General features: G+C 37.2%; 1 protein-coding gene across 1 annotated transcript in view; it reads right to left on the reverse strand.

The window, feature by feature from the left end:
• Dock3 (dedicator of cytokinesis 3) overlaps window positions 1-20,562 on the reverse strand; it is a 367,607-nt gene that overhangs the window by 176,184 nt on the left and 170,861 nt on the right. The window contains exons 6-7 of the mRNA XM_050139541.1: window positions 14,231-14,379; window positions 2,422-2,506 (exon numbers count right to left, since the gene is read on the reverse strand). Of these exons, the coding sequence (XP_049995498.1) occupies window positions 2,422-2,506; window positions 14,231-14,379 (234 nt within the window). The remainder of the gene's footprint in view (window positions 1-2,421; window positions 2,507-14,230; window positions 14,380-20,562) is intronic.

Raw genomic sequence — 20,562 nt, forward strand, 5'->3', positions numbered from 1 at the left:
CAATGGTAGTTACTTATGATCTATCTATCCACTAAGACCTTCAAACATAGGTTCACAATAGCTGTAATCAGTCTTATGCTCTATAAAAATATTTCACTTTCTTGCAGCTTCCATCATACAGTCTGAATCACTATAAACTCTTAAAAATAAATTTCCTTAGTCTGAAGTTCTTACCTTAAATTTCTACTGTATTTTACATCATTTTTTTACTTTATTATCCAGCATGTAAAATATAACTGTGTTTATCAGTCAACCCATCGATATTTTCATTAAAATGGTTACTTAGATCCAGTGATCTTCTACTTTATGTCCAAAGTATTATACATATTTAGTCATATACAATGTCATAATTCTATAATTGTTATATGATTTAGGTTCTTTACAGAAATACATGATCTATTGCTAGAAGTGGTTAATTAACTGTCACACAACTACTAAATAATACAACTGGGGTTTAAGCCTTATTAATTTAATTTAGTATCCTTACTTTAGTCTGAGTTTACAATTCAATATCATAACTAGAAAATGACATTAATTGGAGGTCATTTTTATTTGTTTAGAATGTTTTTAAAATAACTAACGTACATCTAAGGATCTATCAGATTTTTATAGGCTTTGTCATCATCCTCAATGTTCATCACAAGAATGGAAACCAGTGTAAGTTAAGAGAACTTGAGTTCTATCAACTTTCTAACTGCTTATAGACCACATATACACACTATGAGGATTGTGACTGAGAGCAGGACTCTAAATATGCTTCTTAACAACATCATGTCTCTAGAAAGATAAGTGTATTATTTCCAGGTTCAATCACTTTTTTTTTCAATCACTTTTTTTCAGTCACTGTTTGAACTAACAACTGGCTCTTTGCAACATCAATCATCTTTTCATTATAAAAGGCAAGACAGAGATATATACTATTAACTATTGCAAGTGGCAGAAAAAAAAACAGCAGAGTAGAATTAACAGAGAAGTGACCCCCTAGAAAGTATAGTGAGCTCAACATTCCTGCTTTGTATTTTCACTTGGAAAGTATGATGCCAGAGTAAAACTAGTTGTTTCTTAAATACAGAGACAGAAGCAAAAGGACAGTTTAAAAAATGTTGCAATCTATCTCAAGATCCAGCAATATTATTCTTGTACATATACCCAAAGGATGCGCACTCATACCACAAGGACATTTGCTCAACAATGCTCATAGCAGCACTGTTCATAATTGCCAGAACCTGGAAACAACATACATGCCCCTCGACTGTAGAAAGGATAAAGAAAATGTGCTACATTTACACAACGGAGTATTACTCAGTTGTAAAAAACAATGACATCATGCAATTTGAAGGCAAATGGGTAGAACTAGGAAAAAAAATCATCCTGAGTGAAGTAACCCAGACTCAGAAAGACAAATACAGTATGTACTCACTCATAAATGAATATTAGATGTAAAGCAAAGGACAACCAGGCTACAATCCACAGTCCCAGGGAAGCTGAGGAACAAGGAAGACCCTAAAAGGAACACATGGATTGCCCTAGGAGGGGAAATACATAAGGTCACCTGGATAAACTGGGAGAAGGGTAGAGGGAGAGGATGGAAGATGAAAACATAAGGGAACTGGATGGAGTTGGGGGAGGGACAGAGAAGGAAAACAATGAAAGAGATATCTTGATAGAGGGAGCCATTATGGGGTTAGGGAGAAAGGAAGACCCCAGCTAAGACTCCTAGCAATAGTGGAGAGGGTGCCTGAACTGGCCTTCCCCTGTAAACAGATTGATGACTAACGTAATTATCATCGTAGAACCTTTTTCCAATAACTGATGGATGCAGATGCAGAGATCCACAGCCAAGCACTGGGCCAGCTCCAGGGGTCCAGTTGAGGAGAGGAAAGAGGAATTACATGAGCGAGGGTAGGGGGGTCAAGGTCATGATGGGGAAACCCACAGAGACAGGTGACCTGAGCTTCTGGGAACTCATGATCTTCTGGACTGATGATAGCTGGGGAGCCTGCATGAGACCAAACTAGGTCCTATGCATGTGTGTGACAGTTGTGTGGCTTGGTCTGTATGTGAGGCCCCTGGCAGCGAGACCAGGATCCATCCCTGGTACATGAGCTGGTTTTTTGGAACCCATTCCCTATCGTGGGATGCCTTGCTCAGCCTTGATGCAGCAGGGAGGGGCTTAGTCCTGCCTCAACTGGATGTGCCAGGCTTTGTTGACTCCTCATGGCCCTTACCCTCTCTGAAATGTGGGTAAGGGGGTGGGGTGGGGAGGAAGTAGGGGGTAGGAGAAGAGGAGGGAGGGAGAGGAACCAAGGGAGGGGGTAACTGTGGCTGGTATGTAAAATGAATAAAAAAATTAAAATGTTTTAAAAACAAAGGAAAAAATAGCTGTAAAGGAACAATCCATCCCTTTTTAAGACTTCTTACCATTTTATAGAGATCCGAGACACTAATCTGGTCTGAGTCCACTACTTCAAAGTCCTTCCGAGGCACCAAATCCAGGCCCAAATGCCTAATAAAGAGAAAGACCACAATCAGTTGCAAATGCTCAGATTACTCATCTCTCTATGTGGAACTGAAAACCTATGTCTTTCATGATTTTGTAGACAGAGCTTCAAGCACTGCCCTAGAAGGGACATGCTTTTATATAGCAACATCTAATTGTGTTCACTTAGGGGCAAATGAATGAAGCTAGGGATTTTAAGACAATTCTAGTTACTAAGCAGTTCTACTGGTAATTACAAAAAGCTTCCATTTAATATGGTTATAATAATACTTAATTTCATTAAGAATACTTTTTATTAGACAAATAAGCCATTTTTATTTTTATATTTCTCACACCATACTAGTATATTCAAGGTTCAATTTTGCATTATTTTCATTACAATGAAAAAAATCAACACATAAAAATCATGTCCCAGCACCTAGCATGGTGGTGCACACCTTTAATCCCAGCACATAAAGGCAGAATCAGGAAGACTTCTGTGAGTTCAAAGCTAGTTCCAAGACAGCCAGAACTATACAGTGAGATTCTGTCTCAACAAAACAAAACAAAAATCACATCCTAGAGAGGATGATCCCAACTAAGACTTAGCAATGGTGGAGAGGGCGCCTCAACTGGCCATCTACTGTAAGCAGATTGGTGACTTCCCTAATTGCCACCAGAGATACTTTATCCAGTAACTGATGGAAGCAGAGGCAGAGACCCACAGACAAGCACTGCACTGAGAGGAGAGGAGGGAGGGAAAATAGTTGGTAAATAAAATAAATGAAAAATAATGTTATTTAAAAATTTAAAAAAAGAAACGTGTTTTAGTTTACCTGTATATTGTTTCCAATTTAATACTAACATTGGTAAATCTTAAGATATATAAGCTATAATATCTTTAACATTAGATAGAGGTTTAAGAAATACTACTACTTGAGCAACAGAATTTAGAAGATATGATTTTGGATGGGGGAAAAAAAGAAGTGATGTGTTGTAGGAGGCTGTTTGTTTGTTCCTGGCTGCTCAGCCCCGAAATAACCATACATAAACTGTATTAATTAAATCACTGTTTGACCCATTAACTTCTTGTTGGCTAACTCTTACATATTAATTAACCCATTTCTATTAATCTGTGTATCGCCACGTGGCTATGGCTTACTGGGTGAAGTTCCAGCATCTGCCTCTGGCAGTGCTACATGGCTTCTTCTGACTCTGCCTTCTTCATCCCAGCATTCAGCTTAGTTTTCCCACCTACCTCTGTTCTGTCCTGCTTCAGGCCCAAAAGCAGTTTCTTTATTAATCAATGGTAATCACAGCAGCATATATAAGGGAATCCCACAGTGATGGTAATTTTCAGTTGATTGTGTGGTAGCATTAGGCAGTGGGAAGAACTCTCTAGACCCCAAATTTTTGGGTTCACTTATCTAATACAATTTATAGTCGGTTTGATATTCTCCTTCTTACTAGCTCTAAACCTGAAGATCAGTGAAGTTAGAGGTTTGTGGGCCTATGAAATGGATTGTAATACTAGACTGGGGAAGATCATATATGAATTTCTTTCTAAAGAAGAGAGCTTACTTATCAGGGTTTCAGAGATGGTTCACTTGACCTCAACAAGGTTATGAATTACTGTCTGGCAAAAGTATTCAATGGGACTTTTCAACAACTACTCTAACTAAGCTATAAAACTTTTCATAAAATGTTAGCAAAATTAATTCTGTAAGCTTGTTCAGTACACAAACCCCTACTCATTTAAAATAACATGAGTTGTGCATTCAAAATGTAGGCTTATTTTACCAATAATACATAATTTATTTGTGCTGTTTGTTTGTTTTTGTCAACTTGACACAAGTTAGAGTCATTTGGGAAGAGGGAACCTCACTGAGAAAAGGTCTCCATTAAATTGGGCTGTGAGCTAGTCTGTTGGACATTTTCTTGATTAAAATTGATGTGGGAGAGCCTACCTACTGTAGACAGTATCACCCCTGGGCAGGTGCTACTGGGTTTTATAGGAGGGTAGGTTGGGCAGGCCATGAAAAGCAACCCTGTAAGCAGTGTTTTTCCCTGATCTCTGCTTTATATCTTGCCCAGAGTTCAAATCTTTACTCCCCTTCAGGATGAACTATAAGCTGAAAGAGGAAATGAACACTTTCTTCCCCAAGTTGCTTTTGATCTTGTGATTTTTATCATGGCATCAGAAAACAAACTAAGGTAATCTTGTTCATAGCAAAGTATCTGATCTAAAAGTATCAAATTACAAGATAATAGTAAAGTAAAAATGGAAAATCAAAACTATGAGGAAGATAGAAGCAAGCATATTAACAGCATGTTAAAAGCAAGCACTAACAGCAAAATGATTACTATAATTTAGAATGAAAAGAGCACGCCAGTATTTATGTTGGAAAACTGGAGTTATAAAATTATCTTTAAAAATATTTTCCAAGTCATTTATATTTTCTAAAAAAATAAAACAGACATACACAAAAGCAGATTGGTCCGTGTCTATAAATCCTAGTACTCACTGAGGCAATAAATGAGTTGTAAGTTAGCCTAGGTTACATAATAAGATAGGTATCCATAGCTGGGCAATGGTGGCGCACGCCTTTAATCCCAGCACTCAGGAGGTAGAGGCAGGCGGATCTCTATGAGTTCGAGACCAGCCTGGTCTACAGAGCTAGTTCCAGGACAGGCTCCAAAGCCACAGAGAAACCCTGTCTCGAAAAAAAAAAAAAGATATGTATCCATAAGGGGAGGAGAACAAATGGAAGGGGAAGCAGGGTGGGAGAGAACAAAACATACATTTCATATATTTTCTTTAACTACTGGAAGTTTAGAGATGTACAGCTGTCTCTTGATATCTATCCAAAAGGGATTAGTACTAGAAGCCCTCAAGAATGCCCAAATACAATGATGTTAAAATCTATTACATAATAGAGTTACAATCTGTATATAATACATAAGCATATTCAATACAACTGGGTATAATACACAACTTTTCCGTATACTTTGTTATCTCTACACTTGTAATATATACAATGTAGATGCTATTTAAATAGCTGTTCTATTGTATTGTTTAGGAAATAATAAGAAAATGTGTAATTTAAGAAAGGTAGGGAAAGAGAGACTGCCTGACTCTTGAAGAACTGCTGCTGACTCTACCTTAACCACTGAAGAACCTGAGAAGTCACTGATACTCTGCTGCCTTTATATGTCCTAAAAGGAAAAAAAAGACTGTATCTTTAAATCTTTAATCAGAAATCTTAGCTTAAAATCTACTAAGGGGAAATTTATTGAATGACACATTTTTTTGTGTATTCCAAACCAAACTACTGCTTATGGCACTTACTCTAACCACAATAAATAAAGGACATAAAGTAAATCAGAGAGAGAAATATGAAGGAATTGTCATAGGTAAAAATCTTATAGTGGAGGTAGAAAAGAGGGGGGAGGGGAAAAATTAGTGAGATTATCAAAGAAGAAAAGGCAGAGTATAATGGCAGGTATGCACAAACCTAGCACTCAGGATACCAAGGTAGAATAATTATAAATTCAAAGCCAGGCTAAGTGAGACTTAATATAAGACAAAATAATAACTAGAATTATACATTATAAGTGATTCATTTAAAAATTGTTGACTTTGCAGTAAAAATTTCATTTAACAAAATAATGTACAGAAACATTTGTTTTTAAGAAAGAGTTTCACTGTGTAACAGCCTTGGCTGTTCTGGAATTTACTCTGTAGATCAGGCTGACCTCAAACTCACAGAAATCCACCTGCTTCTGCCTCGCAAGTACTGAGATTAAAGCCATGCACCACCACATAATTTTAATTCAACAAAAGTTTAAAAATACTTTTAATGTTATTCAAACCTGAACTTGCCACCTAAAGAATGCAACACATAAAATTCTATAATTTTTAAAAGAGTGTATGTCATTAAGACACACTCAGGGTTAATCATGCCATTCTGATTGTTCACAAGTATCATAGCTGAGTAGGATGGTTGGATACTTCCTTCCTCTGGAGGTTCAATGCAAAAGACAAAACCTATTACGGAAAATTACAACCAATCAAAATGCAGAGTTGTGGAGCCCAGTCTCAATAGATACATCTACCAGAAAAACAAAAACAAATACAAAAACCCTCCCACACTTAAAGCTCATGGAACACTGCAGAAGAGGGAGTAGAGGGATTCTAAGAGCCAAAGGAACAGGACATTTGCTGTGAGATTATGTCTTCTAGTAATGTCAGAAGTTACACCCATAAAATATCACAAACATGACTGCCAAACCATGAACTGACCGAGGAAATAACAATAAAATGCTAAAGTAGATGGGAGAAAGGCCACAAGACTCAACCTTATACAACGAAAAACAGGCAACGAAAGAATGCTGAGTGTGGGAAGAATAATCTCCAGGAAAAAGCATGTCAATAGGTCAGGCAATACCAAATGGTCAGCTATGAAAACATACATATGAGTAACATCATAAAACTTATCAGGATGTATTTAGAATAAATATGTATATTAATACATGCACATATATTTCATATATATGCATACTATGACAAGTAATGAAAAAAGGCCATGAATTTGAAAGACAGCAAGTAGGGATATATGAGAGGGTTTGGGATGAGGAAAGAAAAGGGAGAAATGATGTGACATAATCTCAGAAATAAAAATAAAACTTATTTTTAAATAAGCAATAAAAACTTTTAAAAATATTTCTCCTTTTGAGTATTTTTCTAAGGCAAAATCAGTTTACTTGTGTCAATTCTGGATTACTGCAATTTTAATTTACCTATTTTATATTTTCTACAGTGATGAAACTAAAGACATTGAAAAAAGTGTTTATGGAAGGTATTGAAAAATAATAAATTGGAATTAATTACTAGGTGTATTATTTTTAACTCTACACTGAATATAATTGTTGGATTTATTCTTTATATAGGATACTTTAGAAGGGAGAATGAACAGTTCACTTGAACACAACTTTGTATTACACACTTCCTATATCATAGATCCTAAAAATATAAAAACACAATACTGTTGGGCATGGTGGCACACACCTTTAATCACAGTCCTCAAGAGCTTGAAGCAGGTGATCTCAAAGCCTGCATAGTGAAAGCCTGTCTAGAAATAAGTTCTGCATTTATTTTAAATTTTAAGAAAAAAACATAGGATGAGAAAGGGGAGGATAGGAAGGAAAGAAGGAGAGGCAATACTAGGAGAAAAATAAAATAAAAACCAAACAATATCTAAACTACAAACACTGGTAACAAGCAACCGAATTTTAAGACTACCACAAACAGGTACAGTCTCTAAAAGTATGGGTTTTAGGAGTTGTCCTAGGTACAAATGCCAGTTCCAGCACTTACTACATGATAGAACACTAAGGAAACCACTTCTTGGTCATAATTGCCTTACCAGGTAAGACAGCTTTTGTCTTGGAAGGTCTTAGGAGTATTTCATTACAGTAAGTGTTAACAATGGGTCCCCACACTTGCCAAGGTGCTGCATGACATATACTATCAATAACTATTATAATAGCTGATGTAGGAATGTCATATATCAATCTGTTGATTTCATTGGTTAAGCAATAAAGGAACTCCTTAGCCCTGATAGGTTAAAAGATAGATGGGAGGAGGAAACAGAATAGAATTCTGGGCGGAAGAGGAAGTGAGGTCAGACTCTGCTCTGTTCCCGGAGAGACCGGACAGCTCTGCTCTCTGGAGCAGAGACACCAGGATGGACGGAGGCTAGATTCTTCCCGGTAAGCGCACCTTGGGGTGCTTACACACATCATTAGAAATGGGCTAGTCCAGGTGCGAGAATTAGCCTGTAAGGGTTAGAGTTCATGGACCAAGCAGTTCTTAAATAAATACAGTTTGTGTGTTGTTATTTCTGGCATGAGCTAGCCGAGCGGCCAGGGTGTTGGGGACGCAGCCCCATCGCCGCTCATATTTCAACAAATAGCTTATGAATTGATTCTAAAACAACAAGTTATAATATGTCAGAGCTTATAGGAAAGGCATTAGAGTTTAGCATATAACTAAAAATTATGTGAAATAAAACATTAAAATGTCCTCATCAGACACTGACAGTGCTCTATTAAATATGCTAGGTGCCAGTGTTCTATGACACCTAGATAGCAATAGAACACAAAGTATGGAAATATGCTGGTGTGCACAAGAATGATGGATATAGTTTTCTTACTCAACTTTGGGATGGAATAATCTCGTTTATATAACTTAATGGCAAAAAAACACCTTAACAATAAATCATCTCTCTTTTTAAATATTAAGGAATAATTAAAGTTCAAGCAAGAACTAGAGGGAACAGTTCTTCAATTTCTGAGCAAACATTTTAGATTTGACTATTTGCTTGTTTAAATAGAGATCCCCAAAATCAATGAAATAATTACTAATGATATTTTGCTCTACTGACAGATTAGTGCCTAGACCAATTGTCATCAGAGATGTTTCATCCAGCAACTGATAGAATATGATGCAGAGACTCACAGTCAAACAGTAAGCGGAGCTCAGGGAACCCAGTAGAAGAGGGGAAGGAAGGATTGTAGGAGCCAAAGGGATCACGGATAGATTGTAGGAGGCAGAAGGGTCACAAATAGATTGTAGGAGCCAGCGGGGTCACGGATAGATTGTAGGAGCCAGAAGGGTCACAGATAGATTGTAGGAGCCAGAGGGGTCACAGATAGATTGTAGGAGTCAGAGGGGTCATGGATAGATTGTAGAAGCCAGAGGATTGAAGGATACCAGGAGAGTATAGCCCATAGAATCAACTAAGCAAGGCTCATATGGGCTCACATTGACTGAAGCAACAATCATGGAGGCTACATGGGTCTCTGCTGGGTCCTCTGCATATACATTGTGGTTGTTTAGCTTGAGAATGTTTTGGGACTCATAACAGTGTAGCTGGCATTTTCTTTGGGCCACCAACTAGCTCCCAAATAAAGACATGAAGACTTCTTTTTAATTATAAATGCTCAGCCTTATCTTATGTCTGTCCCGCTAGCTCTTTTAACTTAATATAACTTGTTTCTATTTATCTACATTTTCCATCAGAGCTTTAAACCTTTCTTTTATTCTGTATGTTCTACTTTTCTGCTTCCTCTGTGTGTCTGACTGTCTGGCCCCTGGCATCTTCCTGGCATCCCCTTTCTTTCTTCCCAGAGCATAAATTCCTCCTCCTAATTACTCTTCCTACCCAGAAGTTCTGCCTATACTTCCTCCCTTGCTATTGACCGTTCAGCTTTTTATTAGACCAACCAGGTGCCTTAGGTAGACAAGGTAAAACAGTAACGCATCTTTACACAATTAAACAAATGGAACACATCTTTACATAGTTAAACAAATATTCTGCAACATAAACAAATGAAACACATCCTTACATTAAACAAATGTAACTTATCTTTGCAAAGTCAAATAAATATTCCACAACATAACAGTGGGAGTGGGGGCATCTCTTACTCTTTTGCTTGTTCTTGGAACCCTTTTTCTCCTACTGGGTTGCCTTGTCACCTGATATGAGGTTTGTACCTAGTCATATTACATTTTGTTATACTGTGTTCAGTTGATATCCCTGTGAGGCCTCTTATCTTCTGAAGGGAAATGGAGGAGCAGTGAAGGAGGAAGGGATGGAGATTGGGAAGAGCAGAGGGAGGGGAGGTGGTGGTCAGGATGTATTGTATGAATGAAGAATAAATAAAGCAACAACAAAATAGAGACAGAACTATAAAATTTTCATTTAGGTTTCTACTTTATTTTCTATTGGGAAAAAGAAGAAAACTGGAGGAAAGAAGGGGTGCATGAAGAAGGAAGATGGAGAACAAGGAAAGAAGGGAAAGAAATGGAACTGTAGGTAGTGATATTTTGTTTGTTTTAACAAATAAAGTTTGTCTGAAAATCAGAGTGCCGAGTTAAGCCACTAGAAGGCAGGGAGTGGAGGCACACACCTTTAATTCCAGGACTCCCAGACAGAGGCAGAGGGATCTCTGTTAGTTCAAGGCCACCCTGGGCTACACAAGATAGAATCTAAAAGAGAAACAGATTTAACACAAAGGTGATCTCAGCACTTTGGGATCCCAGCCCTAGGCAGGGTGGAGACAGGAGTGATATGGCTGGGTGGAGAGGGGACTATAAAGCAGAAGGAGACAAGAGCTCTGCAGTCTGAAGTTTGGTGGAGACCAGTCTGGAGAGATGCAATCTGAGGGACAGAATCGCCCCTTTGATCTGAGCACTAGTAGAGGTAAAAGAACTTTCTAGTGACTGGTCTCTCTGCTTCTTTGATCTTCAGCATTATTCACTGACATTAATATCTGACTCTGGGTTTTTATTATTAAGACCAACTAGAATTCATGCTACAATTATGTTTCTTTTTTGATTTATTTAAAATTGACATATTACCCTCCTATATAAACATACTTCACTGAGGAAAAGTTAAAAAGATGAAATCGTTTGACAGCTACTGAAAGGTATTTCCAGTGTACTTAGTTTTCTTAAAAAATAATTTGTACTTGTTTCTAAGACATCACTTTAAAATTATTCTCATTAATATTATAAAATATGATTGGTTTGTTTCCTAAGTTTTGCAGTAAAATGATGACTGATATTTATCTACTGGTTTTATGGTTGTAGTTAATTTGCAACATAATGAATTGTATAACTATTAGTGGCATCAATTCACATTCATTTATTATTATTGATATTTTGTTTGTTTGTTTTTGTTTTTGAAGCAGGGTCTCTCTCTTTAGTTCTGGCTGTCCTGGAACTCACTCTATAGATCAGGCTGATCTCAGACTCAAAGAGATCCTTCTGTCTCTTCCTCCAATGTACTGGATTGAAGTTGTACATCACCACTCTTGGCTACTGCTATTGATTCTTAAAGAAAATACAATATATAATATAATTTATAATATAATTAGTGTTTGGGACTGAAGAGGCAAAATCATTACTTATACTGTAATTTCATGTATTTTACTTAGTTTTTTATTGTTTCAAGTCATTAATTTAGAGAACACTATTGATCACTGTACTTGAATTCATGTATACTATAGCATATAACTAGTTTAGTTTATAACGAAGATTACAATGTACAGTTGCAAAACTAGCCAGGGTAGTATCCTGTCCTTTCAGAAAAACTACAACCAATTTAAATTGTGTTTCTCTTATTATTAGTAATAACAATTATCACTCTCAGATCCATTCAGAACTTATTAGAGTTCGTATTTCCTGATTTACTCTTTTTTGTTTGCTTTTCAAGACAGGATTTCTCTCTGTGGCTCTGGGTGTTCTGGAACTCTCTCTATAGACCAAGCAGGCTGGCCTTGTACTCACAGAGATCCACCTGCCCATGCCCCACCTTCCAAGTGCTAGAATTAAAGGTGTGTGCCACCACCACCACCCACCATTCCTGATTTACTCATATACTTTACAGTTTCTTTCCTCAAGTTTCACCAAAAGAAATGAGAGAGAGCTATTCTATCTACAAATGGCTTTAACTGGTCTTGACACTATCAGTGTGACTACTTATAAACCCTGGCTAGTTTATCATTTCCCCTATGGAATCCTAAAGCAACTACTTTATTATCTTCCAGTATTTGATTTTATTGATAAAATTTTTGAGTCAAGTGTAATTACTTTCTTTTCTAAGAGAAGTTGTTTTTCTATCTAAAGACCTTAATGAATTTCTCTTCATCCCTAGGATAAACAAATATGTACCTTAAAATTGACTCTTTTAAAACTCCATTTGTAACTTTAAATGTATGGTGAGTCCCTTCTATTGGGAGGGTGCTGATTTTGGACTCGAGGAATTTTTGTTTCTTTATAAATACTATTTCATTGTCCTTGTTCTTTTTCTAGGAATTATATCTGATCTCAAATCTCCCCAGGAATTACTCTCTAATAGTAAATGTAGTCACTCATCAGTTTTCCATCTTTTTTGTTTTATTCTCAAGGAAATTAAACACAAAATTTATCTAAATGTTTTATTTTAGAAATCATATTTTTCTATTCTACACAATGAGGCTTCTTGATTTTTAAATGCAGGGAATTTGTTTTGTTGTTAAAGTTTGTAAATGAACTTCTATTCCTCTCAAAAGAGAAGTCGTTTCCCCCCAGGTCTAGGTATTTTGTTAATCCTGGTGTCCCTCTTCCCTGACAGATAATTTATATAAATATCAGTGAAATTAATTGTTCATTCGTATGTAAAATTCACTGTAAGAAATGTAGGAAGTTTTTGTTTCTAAATAGCTAACTGGGAGACTTTCCTTTATGGTAAGAGTGGGGGACCTGGTCATGATACTACAAAACATTTAAATGCCACAAAACATAGGTCCCAATTCTTATTCCCGTTGCCCAGTTCTCTGAGGCTGTTGGTTTCAATATTTGCTTACATAAAGGGGAAACAAGTGGCTATTAATTTTTCTCACGTGATGATTATTCTTCATACAGACTTTGAGACCATTAGCATGACCTTTTAAGGTCCTTCTCATAACCCTGGATTCTGGGGGCTTCAGAGCAGACTTTCTCCAACATCGCTAAAGTTCTCTCTGCCTATACTAAGTTCTTCTGTCAAATAGCCTACTTCCTACCTTTCAAAAATAGGTTCACATATCTCATTTATTGGAGGGTACCCCTTCCCAATCATTTTCTTTCCTATCATTTCAATAATGCCTTGGTTTGGAAAAGTGAACATAAATATTTAAATATATGTATGTACATACATATATCTGAAGTAGGAAACAACATGGTTGCTTCAAAGTTCAATGAACATGAATAATTACTAAATTTAGGAATAACTTTAATCTCTTTCAACTTATAATGACAAAGCCTCAATTTTTTATTTAAAAAATTATTTTATATTATGTGTATGTGCATTTTGCCTGCATGTATGTTTGTGCATCATGTGCATTTATGGTGTCAAAGAAGCCATAAGTGAGCAGTAGATCTCCTGGAATTGGAGTTGTAGATAGTTGTGAGTCACCACATTAGTGCTGGTAATAGAACCTGGGTCTTCTGAAAGAGCAGCCTGTGCTCCTAACCACACAGCCATGTCCCCAGCCCCCAAATTTTATTTTAAGGGCACAGAAAATCATCACATCCACTGCACAAATGCAGGAATCTTACTGAATGACAAATGAGTTAAGAATACTCTGAAGTATAAATACTCATTTATAAATGATATTTATACAGATTCATTGTATGGCTAGAAGATATATTTTAAAAACACTAACAGAGATGCACACACACAGAGAATACATTTATTTGTTATGTGTGTATGCATGGAGCTGCCCAAGCAGAAGTCAGAGAACTTCACCATGTGGGATCTGGGGTTCAAACTCAGGTAGAGAGGTTTAGTGTAAGTATCTTTATCGGCTGAGCCATCTTTCCTGACTCCCCCTCCTTTTCCCTTCAGTATCAGAGAATTTTTTAAAGTATACTTTGATTAGTGAGGTTTAAAATAAAGGAGTTTATCTCCTGGAAGACAGCTCAGAGGGTAAACTCCAACCAACTCTTTAATTCTTAACAGAAATAAAATACAGGGTAAGAAAACGTCAAGACTAGAACTAGTGAATGCCCTTTGATAACTGGAAGAAACAATGATACCTATAAAAACTGTACAGAAGATATATTATCTTTGAATCATTAAAGAGAAGCTTACTCAAGTTTAAATTCTATGAGGACTGAGTTACAATAAAACTGAGAGATGTCCAAGTAATAGTCATACTTACTCATTACCCCAGTCCAGTCGTACGGTGATGTGCCGCTTAACCTCCCGCACCTGATCCTGTGTCAGGTGACCAGACAGTAGCTGCCTTCGAAGGTCAATGAGTTCATTCATCACATGGCGTAGTTTGTAGAAAAGATCTACTTTGTGTTTCTGAAAGGTATTTTGGTGTGGGTGAAATATAAAAGGGATATGGAAAGGGAATGAGAAGAGAAAGAAAAATAGTTAAACTATGAAAAGTGCTCATTTCCCTGAACTATAAAGGCAATGTAAGAAGAATCTTACTTAGAAACAAAGTTTTGAGTTCCTATTTTCTAAAAAATTGTGCACAATGCTATCTAACAAGGCAGTGTAACTAATCTGGATCATGGAAAAAGCACCCTCTCTATCAAACCCTGGACTACTCATCTCAAGTAAATCAAAGTTATTACGCTTAATCAGAAAAGTAACTTACACAGAAGCCCAAAGCTGATTTCACATCGGAAATAATAATGCACTTAGTAGCAAAGACTTCGACCATCTGGCAACACCTCTAGTTTCATCAGGAGGGAGAGTCAAGTTAAAAGAAGGAAGGAGAGAATTAATTGCCCTATTTTGAAGCAACTAAGGTTCCAGTCTCAGGAGTGAGATTCCTTTCTTGAAATCTAGGCCTCATCCAGCTTTCTAATTAGCTTCTTTTAAACAGTGTGGGTCCCTAGAGTAATAGATTTCTACTCCTTTCAGCTTAATAAAGATCCTTGCGCTTACAAAAGTTAAGGAGAAACATCATAATGAACTTAATTAAGGGCATTATAGTGTTTATTACCTTGCAAGTAAAAAAAACAAAAACAAAACTAAGTACTCAAAGTTGATGCTTCAAAAAATTTAGGAACTGAAGTCTTATTTCATTGAAGAAAAACCTTAACTTTTGAATACTTTGATTCTATTTCTTTCAATGAAAAAATGATTTTTATATGATTAATGAATAACTTGAGATAAAATAAGTCTATAAAGAATGTTTTTATGAACTGGGTTTTTGGCGTCCATTCCCTATGGTGGGATTTCTTACTCATCCTTAATGCATGAGAGAGAAGCCTGGTCCTACCTCAACTTCATATGCCAGACTTTTTTGGTACCCCAAGGGAGGCCTTGTTCCAAGGAGTGGATGGGGGGTGGAATAGGAGGAGGTGGGGAGGATGGGAGAAATGGAGGGAGAGGGAACTGGGGCTGGTATGTAAAGTAAAAAAAAAAATTAAAGAATGATTTTAATGATCAATAAAAAAATTCCCAGATGCAAATTTTTCCCAAATATTTCTTGTCCATAAAACTTGAATCGATGGGTACAAAGGGGCAACCGTATTCTCACAGAAAGGAAAAACCCCCAATATGGGTAATGATGCAGAGAGTTGGAAATGTAATGAAATTACTGAAGTCTTTTCCTCTGATTGCTTCATTCTCAGAGAAATAAAAAGAGAAGATCATCCATGAGAATGATACAAAAGGATGCTGAGGCTCTAGAAGACATGAAACAGTTTCTCAGGGAATGGTAACCTTGAATTAGGGGAGAAAGGTAGTTTCAGTTGCTAGGTAGCTCTGAGATTTACACACGATATTTAAAAGTGGGGTTTTTTAAGGACAAGTATAAGGAAGTGTGCTGACATCAATGCATCACATGTTTGCATATGCACTATGAGTTATTATTTTTAAAGTTTTATTTTTTTTACTTTAAGTGTAATGGCTTTTTGTCTAAATGTGTGTCTGTGTATCACATGCAAGCCTGGTACCTACAGAGAACTGAAGAGGGCACTGAATACCCCTGGAATTGGAGTTACAAACGGTTGTAATCTGCCATGTGGGTGCTAAGAATCAAACATAGGTCTTCTGGAAAAGCAGCCAGTGGTCTTAATTACTAAGTCATCTCTGAAGCCCGTGCGCTAAATTTAAATGCTTGTGTCACACTGCCGTGGGTCATGCCAGAGGAACAGCGAGTTGTAGTTGAAGTTCTAGGTGTCAGCCCACCAGAAGGGAATCCTCCGATGAGCTCAACTCCTTTAGGCAAGGACACAGGACTACAAACCCCAGAATGCCTTTTGCTTCTGCTGTGCCTTTACATGTTTGCTGCAGTTTTCTTTCTCTGGTACCTAGCATGGTATGAGTGGATGCGGGGAGATCTCCACTGCCTGTGATATAATGTGTTTATCTTATGGAAACAGCCCATTCTACTGGGTAAATTTTACCTGTGGATTGTCAAGAAGATGACAGCTCCCATAAGCTGTACTGTATAATTTAATAATAGCTTAAGCAAAGTTTTGATGAAGGATGTTTCACAGTCAGGGTCTATGAATCTCACCTAAAAAGTTGTATGATGTGGGATTCCCCTCTGCATGCTATAAATATTCATTATTGTCATTGATTAATAAAGAAGCTGCTTCTGCCTATAGCAGGGCAGAATATAGCCAGGCAGGAAGAGATATATAAAGAGAGTAGGCAGAGTCAGAAAGACATTATGTAGCTGCATGGAGGTGGGTCTTGTATCTTATCTGTTGCTTTCATTGGTTAACTAATAAAGAAACTGCCTTGGCCCTCATAGGATAGAAAATTAGGTAGGCGGAGTAGACAGAACAGAATGCTGGGAGAAAGAAGCTGAGTCTGGGAGTCGCCATGATTCTCCCACTCCAGACAGACACAGGTTAAGATCTTCCCTGGTAAGCCACACCTAGTGGGCTACACAGATTATTAGAAATGGGTTAGATTAATATGTAAGAGCTAGCCAATAAGAGGCTGGAACTTATGGGCCAAGCAGTGTTTAAAAGAATACAGTTCCCGTGTAATTATTTCGGGTAAAGCTAGCCATGAGGGTGGCCGGGTGCCGGGGACGCAGCCCCGCCGCTCTTATTACAAGGAAGAGATATATAAAGAGAGTAGGCAGAGTCAGAAAGACGTTATGTAGCTGCAGAAAAAGGCAGATGCCATGTGGCTGCCCAAAAAGCAATAGATAACAAACCACAAGCTTTGTGGTAAAATGCAAAATAATAGAAATGGCTTGATTTAAGATATAAGAGCTAGCTATAAATATGCTTGAGTTGTTGGTTAACCAATGTTGTAATTAATACAGTTTCTGTGTGATTATTTGGGTCTGGGCAGCCAGGAAATGAACAAGCAGTCTCCCCTTACAGTTGCATTGATTATAGTTAAGTTAATGACTAACAATTGAGTCCCAATAGCTCAGTTAGTTTAAATCCTTTTAACATTCATGTTGGGAGATATGTTTACAGGTCTCAGAGTGCATCATAGCTAAAACAAAGCTTTGAAAATAACAAAGTTAGACTAAGATGTTTTTGTTAAACAACACTGAGGTTAAAAAAAACAAGAAGGCAACTTAAAGTTTTAATAAGGCACAAAGTTGAATGCAAAACTCTTTTAAGTATAGGAGGGCAACTGAGTTTTTGGAATTGATCAGCTGTAGGAGTTCTTTGCTGGAGTTTTTGGGAGCGCTTATGTACACTATCATATCAACTGCAAATAATGAAAGTTTAACTTCTTCTTTTCCAATACAAATCCCCTTGATCCCCTTATGTTGTCTTATTGCTATTGGTAGAACTTCAAGCACTATATTGAAGAGGTATGGAGAGAGTGGACAGCCTTGTCGTGTTCCTGAGTTTAGTGGGATGGCTTTGAGTTTCTCTCCATTTAATTTGATGTTAGCTGTCGGCTTGCTATAGATAGCTTTTATTATAGTTATGTATGACCCTTGTATCCCTAATCTCTCCAAGACCTTTATCATAAAGGGATGTTGAATTTTGTCGAATGCTTTTTCAGCATCTAATGAAATGATCATATGGTTTTTTTCTTTCAATTTATTTATATGGTGGATTACATTGATAGTTTTTCATATGTTGAACCAGCCCTGCATCCCTGGGATGAAGCCTAAAAAAAAAAAAGAATATAAAAAAAATAGCCAATCACAAAAGACTGTGAGGTGAGGAGCGACACAGACACTGCCAGCTTTAGAATAAAACCACCTGAACTTCCTGACTTTGCTTACTTGCTCTTCTGCTTTGCTGAGTAGTACATGCTTGTGAGCAGAAGTAAAGTTTGTCCCTATTGAATTCTTTTTCTTTGCTGCTCTGTATTTACTTCTAACAGTGGAAGTCCCCTTTTGGAACCCACTGCTGCCATTATGCACAAGTTCTGTCTGCCCCATTTTTTTTATATCTTCATCTATAATAAACTCATTTTCTGAACCGCAAAATAAACTCTTTTAAGGTCAGGGAACAAGAACAAAGCAGCCCAATTATTACTAGCTGACATACTCTAATTGCTAGCTTTTGTTGATGACCAAAGCTAATGAGTAATTCCTTTTACTGGGAACCAAACAAGCAGCTTCTTCAACAAATTGGTGCCCAACTTGGGGCCAACTAAATCCACTTAAAACCTGAGAGAGTTTGAAAAGTAATTCTAGACAAAAAAAAAAAAAAATACAGAGTTTAACACAGCTTCTTGCTGTTTGCTGGCAGCATGCAGCAGCTCCTTTAAGAAAGGTTTTCCTGATCCAGTTGTAGCAAAAGAAAAAAAGCCATGCCACTTTGAAATGCTGGCATTCTGGGCTATCCTGCCAGTGCAAACTCTTTCAGGCAGGAGGTCCAGCTACAAAGCATTTGAGTGGGGTTTGTGAGCAAACTGCTGCAGCTTGCTTAATGGCAACATGGACTTGCTGTGTGCCTGAGAGTAGGGTGGTTTGCATGACACTCAGAAGTGTGAGCAGCTCCACCATGCTGGACCAGGTGGGGAAAGCAGAAAGTACCATATATACCATAGTAATGGTGCAGCGTTAAGTTTTTAAAAGCACTTAGCATTTTAAAAAGTACTCTTGGACAGTAAAAATTACAGATATGCAATAAAGACAAATCCAGATGAGTCATAGTGTTGTTTAAAGGTATACAGGCTTAGAAGTGAGAAGAAAAAGATTATAGAGAGTCATAAAAGGAAGTTAATGGTTTAAAAAAAAGGGTAAAGTCTTTAAAGAGACAGAGTACAGATAGTCATAGATGAAAAGGAGTAAAAAAAAAACAAACCACGTAAAAATGAAAAATTCAGAGAGTATGGATTTTGTATATTATTGTGTTTTCTTTGAATTTTTGACTGTAAAGGAGCAAAGTACAGAGAGACATTTCATTGTATGGGATACTAAGCTAAACCAGCATGTTTATTAAAAAGGTATTGTGAATTCCAAATTTGGGTCTAAAAATATGTTGCTTTGGAAAAGAGGTTCTTCTCTTCTTTCCACAGAGGATGAGAAACTGTGGATTGCTTCCAGAATGCTGTGGTTTGAGAGAGCATGACCTCCTGAATGGTTGCTGTGAACACCCTCAAAAAATTACTTCACCCAAATGCTGACTGAGATGAACCTAGCACACAGGACACACCATGAAAGACCTGATCAACAGCGCCCTCAAACACCAGAAGCAGTATGGACAGAACTATGCCCATATTCCCAAATATTGTTTATAATTGTTTATTTACATTTAAAGAGGGATATGATATAGATAAGAATAATTTGCATTGGTACGGATCTTGGTTTGTTGATACAAATTTAAAGTCAATTTTGTTATATGTATATGTATTTCTGATCTTGATTAGGGTATTATGTTCATGTAGCTCACTTAAAATGTAAAATATAATTAAGAAATATAGGTTAATAGATAATAATCCAACTTGTATCCATGTTAGTTAGATTTTCTAGATGTATAGAGGTATATTTCCATTTCGTATGTATTCTTCTAATCTTTCAAAGATCTACAGAATATGGCATTTAAAATGTTTTAATAATGTAGTACTTTTCATAACAATGAGACATGTCTGCCCCTGGCAGCACCAATTACTTTGAGAGGAAGATGTACTTTATTTATTTATTTATTTAGCTTTCTTTCTTTCTTTCTTTCTTTCCATCCATCCATCCATCCATCCATCCATCCATCCATCCATCCAGATGGGGAGATGGGGCAGGGGGAGAAGGTGCCTACCCACTCATTTATTTATTTATTTAGCTTTCCTTCCTTCCTTCCTTCCTTCCTTCCTTCCTTCCATCCATCCATCCATCCATCCAGATGGGGAGATGGGGCAGGGGGAGAAGGGGGCTAGTGTGGTGAGAGGAAGGTGCTCAGGACCTAAGGTCATGCTCAACCTCATTAGCAATCAGGGAAATGCAAATCAAAACAACTTTGAGATATCATCTTACACCTGTCAGAATGGCTAAAATCAAAAGCACCGATGATAGCCTTTGCTGGAGAGGCTGTGGAGGAAGGGGTACCCTCATCCATTGCTGGTGGGAATGCAATCTTGTGCAACCACTTTGGA

Source organism: Alexandromys fortis, unplaced genomic scaffold (assembly GCF_014885135.2).
Source record: "Alexandromys fortis isolate MF-2015 unplaced genomic scaffold, M_Fortis_MF-2015_v1.1 scaffold_36, whole genome shotgun sequence".
Taxonomy (NCBI): domain Eukaryota; kingdom Metazoa; phylum Chordata; class Mammalia; order Rodentia; family Cricetidae; genus Alexandromys; species Alexandromys fortis.